General features: G+C 42.2%; 1 protein-coding gene across 1 annotated transcript; it reads right to left on the bottom strand.

Moving 5' to 3' along the window:
* Positions 1-6,254: 6,254 nt before the first annotated feature.
* LOC121864859 (putative L-type lectin-domain containing receptor kinase V.8) lies at positions 6,255-7,205 on the bottom strand. The gene has a single exon (XM_042364027.1). The coding sequence runs from the start codon at positions 7,203-7,205 to the stop codon at positions 6,255-6,257; it is 951 nt and encodes a 316-aa protein (XP_042219961.1).
* Between the last annotated feature and the right edge of the window lie 4,309 nt (positions 7,206-11,514).

Raw genomic sequence — 11,514 nt, 5'->3', positions numbered from 1 at the left:
AGATAGGGGAGGGATCCCTATAGAATGTGGTGTCTTGCCTAGAAGAGGGGTTGGTCGTGAATGGCTGTCCTGGGCAATTGCTAGAAATTGAAGACTGGAAAAACATTGTGCAAACAATGGTTGGGCATTCATTGATAACTGGCAACGATTCTATGGCAACGACTACCTGTACAGTCGTGACGGGGTACACTTGTCTCGTGCGGGGGTAAAGACATTGTCTGCATCCCTGGAGCGTGAAATTGTCTCTCCAAAGGGGGGGGGGGGTTCGCCAATAGAGAGAGGTCGGGGTAAGTGGGAGTCAAGAGACAAGCAGGTCCTGGGAAGTAAAATTGGTTACTCAGGACAAGGGGCAAAAAATGACCAGGGAAAGGTAGGTTTAAATGTATACTATACAAATAGTAGGAGAGTTACAGGCCCCCAAGTCTTGGGAAAGAAGCAGCTCAGCCCATATGACAGGAAATGAGTAGGGCAGCAAAATATAACAACCTGTGCATTATGAGGGATTTCAACTTCAGAAATATTGACTGGGATAAAATTGTAGGTGACTATGAATCTGAAGACTTCCTAGACGCAGTACAGGACAATTTTTTGAAACAACTAATTACAGAACCTACTAGAGGTGACAATATATTAGACCTAGTATTAACAAATAAAGAAAATATTATCAGAGATATCACAGTAGGGGAAGAACTAGGTAACAGTGATTACAGAAAAATCAGGTTCACCCTAAATTGGGAAACGAAAAGCAATGACAATATGGTCAGAGTCCCAAACTTTCGATTGGCGGATTATCAGGGGTTAAGAAGGTACCTAGGTGAGGTCACCTTGGAACAGTCAGGTCATTCCCCGGTAGGAACACGTGAGGTCACAGGTGACACAACAATTGATCATGACTATAATATATTCACATGAACAAAATATACCATACAGAAAAATTAGGTCAAATGAGAATGAGAAAAGGTGGATGACCAGAAAACATAAACATGACATAGGAATAAAGAAAGGAATTTATAAGAAATTGAAGGGAGGGGAGGAGCAGCTCAAAAATAGGTATAATGAACTATCTAGGAATGTTGAGAAAAATGTAAAGAAAGCAAAGAGAGACTACGAAATCAGGATAGCAAGAGAATGCAAGGCGAATCCCAAGGGATTTTTCCAGGTATATAGAACAAAGGTCAAGGACAAAGTTGGGCCTTTAAAGTCAGGGAGGGGGGAAGTAATCGATGACAGTGACGAAATAAGCAAAGCATTGAACAGCTACTTTTTATCAGTTTTCACAGAAGAAATTCACGAGGAAATTCCCGAGGTGGAACTGATATTTAGGGGAAAGGAAGAAGAGAAATTAAAGAATATCACTATCAGAAAAGAGGATGTTCTTAAGAGTGTAGGGAACATATTAGCGGACCCCTCGTAAATTTATTTTCAAAATCATTAGACACGGGAGTTGTGCTAGACTTGTGGAAACAGGCAAATGTAGTACCCATATTCGAAAGAGAGACAGAGCTTCAGCGTCAAATTACCGGCCGGCCAGTTTGACGTCAGTAGTGGGGAAATTTCTTGAATCAATTATAGCAATTAGCATCCGATCGCATTTAGAGAAAAGCAAATTAATCTATGACTCCCAACATGGGTTTACAAAGGAAAAATCTTGTCTAACAAATCTACTTTAGTTTTTCAGGAAAGTCTTCGAGGTAGTAGATAATGACGAAAATTACGATGTTATTTACTTAGACTTTACCAAAGCATTTGACAGAGTACCGCATCAGAGGCTTCTGAGAAAAATTAAGGCTCATGGTATCGAATGGAAAGTTTTAAATTGGATAAAATCATGGCTCACCGATAGAACGAAGAGGGTCAGCGTAGATGGTGTTAAATCTGAGTGGTGCTGTGTAACCAGTGGGGTTCCCCACGGGTCAGTACGAGGCCCACTCTTGTTCATAATCTACATAAACGATCTAGATACTGGGATCAGCAGTGACATAAGCAAGTTTGCGGATGATACCAAAATAGGGCGGCAGATTAATTCAGGGCAAGATGCAAATGCACTACAGGAGGATATAAATAAACTGCAGGAGTGGTCAGAAAAATAGCAAATGAAATTCAACACCAGCAAGTGCAGCGTACTTAATATTGGAAGAACAAATACTGTCAATGTATACAGCCTTAACAACATCAACCTAGAGAATTCGACTTGACTTAGGGTTACTTTTAAGCCCGGACCTACAGCCTAGAAAATAGTGCGTTAATGTTCGAAATAAGGCAAACAGAGTATTAGTGTTTTATATCTAGAAGTGTAAGTAATAAGAGTGCAGAGGTCTTATTGCAACGATATCTTGCACTAGTCAGGCCGCACCTCGATTATGCGGTTCAGTTCTCGTGCCCTTATTATAGAATGGACATCAATTCACTGGAGTCGGTGCAGCGAAGAATGACGAAAATGATTCCGGGACTTAGAAACCTTCCATATCAAGATAGGTTAAAGAAACTAAACTTGCATTCCCTAGAAAGACGAAGAGTGCGGGGAGAAATGATAGAAGTATTTAAGTGGGTGAAAGGAATCAATAAAGGGGATATAGATAAAGTTCGCATAATATCCGAGCAGGATAGGACTCGTAGCAACGGATTTACGTTGGATAAGTTTAGGTTTAGGAGGGAGATAGGAAGGAACTGGTTCAAAAATAGGGTGGTGGACGAGTGGAACAAGCTTAGCAACTTTGTAGTAAGTGCTGGAACGCTAGAAAGTTTTAAAAGATAGATTCATGGATGATAGAGAGTGGTAGTAACTCTCGACAGGAGCTGCCATGCACAGGCCAACCGGCCTATTGCAGACTCCTTATTTTCTTTTGTTCTTATATGGGGTGGGGTGGGGTGGGGGGTGTTGTAAGAGTATGGGGGTGGGGGGTGTAGGAAGGATTGGGGGGTGGGGGGTGGTTGGTGTAGGTAGGATAGGGGGGTGGGGGGTAGCATGTGTTACCCTACCTGCTTTTTATTTACTTTACGCCTTGATTAAAGCCTTAAGTGGTCCTAAAATTAAAACATAGCAAAATATGGAGAGGTTGTGGCCACCCTTAATTAAAGGGAAGGTAGATGCCTCCTCTGTACAGGGGCGTACAGAGGAAGCAGCTACCTTCCCTTATGTTAAGTGTCCATATTCTGTGCATGATGTCTCTGTCGATGTTGTTTACCCAAGAGGGATGTATCATCTTAGTAACATCACTATTTAATGTTTTTTGTTGAGATTATTGACTTCTTTTACTGAATACATTGTCAGTCGGGTGTTACCAGACCAGACTTCAGCGCTGTTGACGAAATGACATTTAGACATGTTACTTACCTTCCCTGAGACTATTTTTCAGCAGGAAGGTACATTATCTCCTCCTAATGTTTTAGATAAGAACATAGTTTAATTTATTTTTTAAGGAACAAGTTCACCCTATATCTGGTCACAGGAGAACCAGTCGTACAAATAAATGCAAAATATCTCTTGTAAGCAAACCCTTATAGAATTTCGTGGTGGTCTTCAGAACAACGTGTTAATAATCGTCTGTCAGTTGGATATAAGCAGAACATTTCAGGTCGGGGCTTAGCGTCTACTTACATAGGAGTAGTGTTTTTTTTTTACGTTTTAGGTGACGTTACCCAATAGAGCATTCACAAGTCAGTTGGTTATTATCAGTCAAGAGAAATACTTTTTTATTTACTTACATACAATCACCAAGTGCGAAAATTGTATTATAAGCATTGATTAACACACACACCCACCCACCCACAGACAGACAGACAGACAAACAGACAGACTTCCCCTACTCTCCCTTCTCGGCTTTCCTCGCTCCACCGCCTCTCTCCTACCAACACCACTTCAAGTTAATCAATCTCCATTGCTACTTAGTAACTTAACTCATTATACCTCGGACTTGTGAGAGAAAGGTTCGGCTTAGAATACAGTAATTTGGGGGGAATACTTTTCCTATAATTAATAAGGATTATAAATAAAAATAGAATGTTTAAATCTGAATAAATTTCGTGTTTTTTGAAGAGGTATTTTATGACTGAAACAAGTGAGGTAATAATGATTAAGGCGAGTTAATTAAGGAAGAGTTAGAATTTAAAAACGATACCATTATTCTTATCCGTTGAGAATTATTTAACTGTCAAAATTCCATTGAGTTCCTATCCACGTTAGTTCACATCAATGTGGTTATTTTTTAACACGTATTCTTCTCAGTGATATGAAAAGCATCTAGGTTATTGGGGGAAGACGGTGTTGAATACCCAATGGGATTATGAATCTTAAAGGACGCATTAAATTGAAAGTCCTCCAATAGCAGAGTCTTCGGTAAATAGTCTTCAGTAGTGGTTTAGTTCGCTTCTTTCTTTATTCCCCCCAATGCGATATAATGACCGAACATAATCGGCATTGAATTTTATATTACCGAGCGTTATTTGCACACCAGGCTGGGATAACATGACGGAGAAGCCTGGTAATATGATGGAGCAGGCTGGTAACATGATGGAGCAACCTAATAATACGACGGTGCAGCTTGGTAATAAATGAAGCAGATTATGTACCACAAGCTATTGGACCTATTTCTTTAATGGCAGCTGTCGACCAGAATATCAATGACGGTAATTCCGAGGTCGCCAGCAACACCTTCATGTTTAATATATTTTGAAATCATTTGGAATAATTAGTTACAGGATATTAAGTAAAACAATATTGGATATACTTATAATTACTTGTGAAGTTTAACTGTGGGGCTGAGGTAAGCCGGTAAGCGTTCCCTAGTCACACCCAGTAGGTCGAGGGTTCGATTCCTTGCTGGTGAGGTCGTTGATTATATGTTCAAAGTCCGCGTGTTATATGGACTAAAAATGAAGTATATATATGTACCTCGCGTTTCATACCAGCTGGATTCGGTAAAATGCTACTGACACCACATAAGAGGCACGGGCAGTTTCCCATTGAGGTTCACGGCGCCATCAGCTCGATGAACAGGCTTTGTGTGAAATATAACAGAGTCTAGAACTGCTTTTAGTGTCCTTGTGGCCTAGCCGGTAAGCGTTCCCTAGTCACACCCAGTAGGTCGAGGGTTCGATTCCTTGCTGGTGAGGTCGTTGATTATATGTTCAAAGTCCGCGTGTTATATGGACTAAAAATGAAGTATGTCTGATTGTGTGCGTTTGTGTGTCCGCACGAGAATCTCGGAAACTACTTTACCCTCGCTCTTCGTCTTTCTAGGGAATGCAAGATTACTTTCTTTAACCTATTTTGATATGGAAGGTTTCTAAGTCCCAGAATCATTTTCGTCATTTTTCGCTGCATCGACTCCAGTGAATTGACATCCATTCTATAATAAGAGCGCCAGAACTGAACCGCATAATCGAGGTGCGGCCTGACTAACGCAAGATATAGTTGCAATAAGACCTCTGCACTCTTATTACTGTACTTACACTTCTAGATATAAAACCCAATACTCTGTTTGCCTTATTTCGAACATTAACGCACTGTTTTCTAGGCCGTAGGCCTGAGCTTACAAGTACCCCTAAGTCTCTTTCACAAGTCGACCTTTCTAGGTTGATGTTGTTAAGGCTGTATACGTTGACAGTATTTGTTCTACCAATATTAAGTACGCTGCACTTGCTGGTGTTGAATTTCATTTGCCATTTCTCTGACCACTCCTGCAGTTTATTTAAATCCTCCTGTAGTGCATTTGCATCTTGCCTTGAATTAATCTGCCGCCCTATTTTGGTGACATCCGCAAACTTGCTTATGTCACTGCTGATCCCAGTATCTAGATCGTTTATATAGATTATGAACAAGAGCGGGCTCAGTACTGACCCCTGGGGAACCCCACTGGTTACACAGCCCCACTCAGATTTAACACCATCTATGCTGACCTTCTGTGTTCTATCGGTGAGACAAGATTTTATCCAATTTAAAACTTTCCATTCGATACCATAAGCCTTAACTTTTCTCAGAAGCCTCTGATGTGGTACTCTGTCAAACGCTTTGCTAAAGTCTAAGTAAATAACATCATAATTATCGTCATTATCTACTACCTCGAAGACTTTCCTAAAAACCGTCAGCAGATTAATAATAATAATAATAATAATAATAATAATAATAATAATAATAATAATAATAATAATAATAATAATAATAATAATAATAATAATAATAAGGAACCATAAAGAAATAAAAATACCTTCATTTTAAAAATGTTTCATTATACGGATGAACATAGTGGCACCATTCATGCTTTTAAAATTTCTTTTAAGTCGGCAAGTACACATGGGTAGTCGGGGCAGTTCTCGTTGTCGACGATTCGCCTTTTTGTGTCGGCGACGAGCCTCATCACGGCTTCTTTCACCGTATTGTCGGCGATAACGGAATCCATGCAACTCTGCACCAAATAGATGAAGGAGTACAGATCGGTGGCGGGGCTGCAGGATCCTCCCCGGAATAAGAGGGGGCACATCCAAGGATATGTCTTCTCATCCTCGGGGTCCACGGACAAGTGACGGCCAGAGATGCCACTCAGACCTAGGTCTATGATATTTATTTTAATTCCATTATCCATATCCTGTATTAAGATGTTATCGGGTTTAAGATCATTATGGATAATTTTTGTTTCATTCAGTTTTTGTAGTTCGTAAGCGACGGAGGAGAGAATATTATAAAATGCCCGGGTATCCGGTGGGTTTTGTGAAATATACGCCCCAATGTTTTGGTGCCCAACGAACGACATTAAGAGAGCGAGGGGCTTCCTGCACAGACCTTTAAGGACTGGGGTACCGCCTGCTCCGCCAGAAATCATATGTAACTTTGCCTCCAGTTCATAATCGTCGACGTCTTCATCCATAGCTGCGAGTTTTAATACTAAATTTGTTTCGTCACATTTGACGAGGCTAGCGGTGCCGTGAGAGCCCTTCCCCAGTCCTTTTACAAATTGAAAATCCATCATTTCTTCAAAAGTGAATACAGGTAACTCAGTGAAGCCCCGACGTTTCCACTCCTTTAAGATTCCTTCAGACATGTCATCTTCGCCTAGAGACTTTGGGGTAGACAGCTTCGTGGCTAAGTTGCCCTTCAATTGCTTGTCTCTCCAGGCCCTGGCCCGGCGTACCTCGGCGTCTCGTGCCGCTTTTCTCGCCTCCACTAACCGTTGCTGTGCTGCGTTACGTAGAACAATGTGTTTGAACATATTTGTAAATTACAATATATTATATAAAGATCTCTTGGGGACGTAAAGTAAGAAATTCAGGGGTACAAGCTGTTTTTGATGTATTCAACTGAAATACATTAGGTTGGAATATTGATATAGCAGTGTAAATGTAGTTTGGTGAAGATCTTGTGAAGTGAAGATCTTGTGTAGTGAACATATGGTGTACTGTTGTAGTAAACATGTGGTGTAGTGAACATATGGTGTACTGTTGTAGTAAACATGTGGTGTAGTGGTGTAGTGAACATGTGGTATACTGCTGTAGTGAACATGTGGTGTAGTGAACATGTGGTGTACTGTTGTAGTAAACATGTGGTGTAGTGAACATCTACTGTAGTGAACATCTTGTGTAGTGAACATATGGTGTACTGTTGTAGTAAACATGTGGTGTAGTGAACATGTGGTGTACTGTTGTAGTAAACATGTGGTGTAGTGAACATCTACTGTAGTGAACATCTTGTGTAGTGAACATATGGTGTACTGTTGTAGTAAACATGTGGTGTAGTGAACATGTGGTGTACTGTTGTAGTAAACATGTGGTGTAGTGAACATCTACTGTAGTGAACATCTTGTGTAGTGAACATCTACTGTAGTGAACATCTTGTGTAGTGAACATCTACTGTAGTGAACATCTACTGTAGTGAACATATGGTGTACTGTTGTAGTGAACATGTGGTGTAGTGAACATATGGTGTACTGTTGTAGTGAACATGTGGTGTAGTGAACATATGGTGTACTTTTGTAGTGAACATGTGGTGTAGTGAACATATGGTGTACTGTTGTAGTGAACATCTTGTGTAGTGAACATATGGTGTACTGTTGTAATAAACATGTGGTGTAGTGAACATATGGTGTACTGTTGTAGTGAACATGTGGTGTAGTGAACATATGGTGTACTGTTGTAGTGAACATCTTGTGTAGTGAACATATGGTGTACTGTTGTAGTGAACATGTGGTGTAGTGAACATATGGTGTACTGTTGTAGTGAACATGTGGTGTAGTGAACACGTGGTGTACTGGTGTAGTGAACACATGGTGTACTGTTGTAGATAACACGTGGTGTAGTGAACATGTGGTGTACTGGTTTAGTGAACATGTGGTGTAGTGAACACGTAGTGTACTGTTGTAGTAAACATGTGGTGTAGTGGTGTAGTGAACATGTGGTGTACTGTTGTAGTAAACGTGTGGTGTAGTGGTGTAGTGAACATGTGGTGTACTGTTGTAGTGAACATGTGGTGTAGTGAACACGTAGTGTACTGTTGTAGTAAACATGTGGTGTAGTGGTGTAGTGAACATGTGGTGTACTGTTGTAGTAAACGTGTGGCGTAGTGGTGTAGTGAACATGTAGTGTACTGTTGTAGTGAACATGTGGAGTAGTGAACACGTGGTGTACTGTTGTAGTGAACATGTGGTATAGTGAACATGTGGTATACTGTTGTAGTGAACACGTGGTGTACTGTTGTAGTGAACATGTGGTATACTGTTGTAGTGAACATGTGGTGTAGTGGTGTAGTGAACACGTGGTGTACTGTTGTAGTGAACATGTGGTGTAGTGAACAGTGAACACGTGGTGTACTGTTGTGTAGTGAACATGTGGTGTAGTGGTGTAGTGAACATGCGGTGTACTGTTGTAGTGAACATGTGGTGTAGTGAACGTGGTGTACTGGTGTAGTGAACACATGTACTGTTGTAGATAACACGTGGTGTACTGTTGTAGTGAACATGTGGTGTACTGTTGTAGTGAACACGTGGTGTAGTGGTGTAGTGAACATGTGGTGTACTGTTGTAGTGAACATGTGGTGTATTATTGTAGTGAACATGTGGTGTAGTGAACACATGGTGAACTGTTGTAGTGAACATGTGGTGTACTGTTGTAGTGAACATGTGGTGTACTGTTGTAGTGAACATGTGGTGTAGTGAACATGTGGTGTAGTGAACATGTGGTGTAGTGAACACGTGGTGTACTGTTGTAGTGAACATGTGGTGTAGTGAACACGTGGTGTACTGGTGTATTGGAACATGTGGTATAGTGGTGTAGTGAACACGTGGTGTACTGTTAGTGAACATGTGTGTGTAGTGGTGTAATGAACACGTGGTGTACTGTTGTAGTGAACATGTGGTGTAGTGGTGTAGTGAACATGTGGTGTACTGTTGTAGTGAACATGTGGTGTATTATTGTAGTGAACACATGTTGTACCGTTGTAGTGAACATGTGGTGTAGTGAACACGTGGTGTACTGTTGTAGTGAACATGTGGTGTAGTGGTGTAGTGAACATGCGATGTACTGTTGTAGTGAACATGTGGTGTACTGTTGTAGTGAACATGTGGTGTACTGTTGTAGTGAACATGTGGTGTACTGTTGTAGTGAATGTGGTGTGTGGTAGATACGTGGTGTACTGTTGTAGTGAACATGTGGTGTAGTGAACACGTGGTGTACTGGTGTAGTGAACATGTGGTGTAGTGGTGTAGTGAACACGTGGTGTACTGTTGTAGTGAACATGTGTGTGGTGTAGTGGTGGTGTACTGTGAACATGTGGTGTAGTGGTGTTGTAGTGAACATGTGGTGTAGTGAACACGTGGTGTACTGTTGTAGTGAACATGTGGTGTATTGAACACGTGGTGTACTGTTGTAGTGAACATGTGGTGTAGTGGTGTAGTGAACATGTGGTGTACTGTTGTAGTGAACATGTGGTGTATTGAACACGTGGTGTACTGTTGTAGTGAACATGTGGTGTATTGAACACGTGGTGTACTGTTGTATTAAACATGTGGTGTAGTGAACATGTGGTGTACTGTTGTAGTGAACATGTGGTGTATTGAACACGTGGTGTACTGCTGTAGTGAACCTGTTTGTTTTTTGACTCCCACTTTTCTCGACCTCTATCTACTTGCAAACCCCCCCCTTTGGAGTGACAATTTCACGCTCCAGGGATGCAGACAACTTCTATACTCCCGCACGAGACAAGTTCTACTCCGTCACGACTGTACAGGTAGTCGTTGCCATAGAATCGTTGCCCGCTATCAATGAATGCCCAACCATTGTTTGCACAATGTTTTTGCAGTCGGCAATTTATAGCAATTGTCCTGGACAGCCATTCACGACCAACCCCTCTTCTAGGCAAGACACCACATACTATCGGGATCCCTCCCCTATCTCTAATCTTACCCAGCGTCTCCCTATACCTCTTGAAAAGTTCCTCAATCTTAACCTTTCCTATGTCGTTTCCTCCCACACTAAGACACACTACTGGATTGGTACCCTCCCCTGACAAAACCCTATCTATCCTCTCAGCTACATGCCCTATTTCAGCCCAAGGAAAACACACCCTAGTCCTACGTTTCCTATCTCTTGCACAAAAAGTCTTATCTAAAAACCTCACCTGGCGGTCCCAACTACCACGACCTTATCTCTGGGCAGGGTTTGTACAACTGCCCTTTCATCTCCTTGCACCACACCATCCTGCCTCTTCTCTTCCCCGCCAGCTTCCTCCAACACCTGGTAGGGGTTACTGCACTCCACCCCCTGGTCAGCTTTCCTGAGCCTGACCCTAGTCCCCTTGGAGACAACCACTCTCCACGCCTGCTCCTCCTTCGCAGGTGTCCTGCTAGGCAGGACGCCTACCTGAAGGAGTTCAGTCCTGAGGCTTTATTTTCCCCCTTTAGAGCGTCAATCTCACTCCTCAGCTGCCCCAGCTGACTTAACAGAGTGGCCAGGAGGTCATCCTTCCTCACACTCCGCTCCTCTTCCCCCAAGACACAGCGATCCAAGGCGGCCATTTTCTTTGGTCACTAACGGGAGCACGTCCTTCTCCAAGCTGGGTCAGGTAGCAACTGAGCTGTTGTAGTGAGCATGTGGTGTACTATTGTAGTGAATAAGTGGTGTACTGTTGTGGTGAATATGTGCTGTACTGTTGTGGTGTATATGTGCTGTACTGTTGTTGTGAACATGAGGTGTGTGTGTGTGTGTGTGTGTGTGTGTGTGTGTGTGTGTGTGTGTGTGTGTGTGTGTGTGTTTTTGCACACACGGTTGTGAAATAATTCTTGTGTGGCAACATTATGTCAGTGTTAAGGTGCAAGCACTGCTTGCTCCCTCTCGCCTTCAGTTACCGCCGCTGGCTAGCCCTCGAGGCGAACAGGGAAGCAATTTGCATAAGTCTTCCCCTGCCAGTACACTGCCTCCTCACCATCAAGACTCTTGCTGTGCCTCCTAGTAGCAACACACGGTAACTGGGTGCCTCGTGGGCCCAGGCGAGACCAGCAGGGGATCTTGGAGTAGCAGTGGGCCCTTTTT

The sequence above is a fragment of the Homarus americanus genome, unplaced genomic scaffold (genome assembly GCF_018991925.1).
Source record: "Homarus americanus isolate GMGI-L3 unplaced genomic scaffold, GMGI_Hamer_2.0 scaffold59578, whole genome shotgun sequence".
In the NCBI taxonomy this organism is placed as follows: domain Eukaryota; kingdom Metazoa; phylum Arthropoda; class Malacostraca; order Decapoda; family Nephropidae; genus Homarus; species Homarus americanus.
Note: the sequence above shows the minus strand (reverse complement) of the source record. Positions and strands in the feature narration are given on the sequence as shown.

What these genes read in the sequence shown, in the direction of transcription:
- LOC121864859 (XM_042364027.1), bottom strand. Translation starts at nt 7,205, where the DNA reads ATGTTCAAACACATTGTTCTACGTAACGCAGCACAGCAACGGTTAGTG.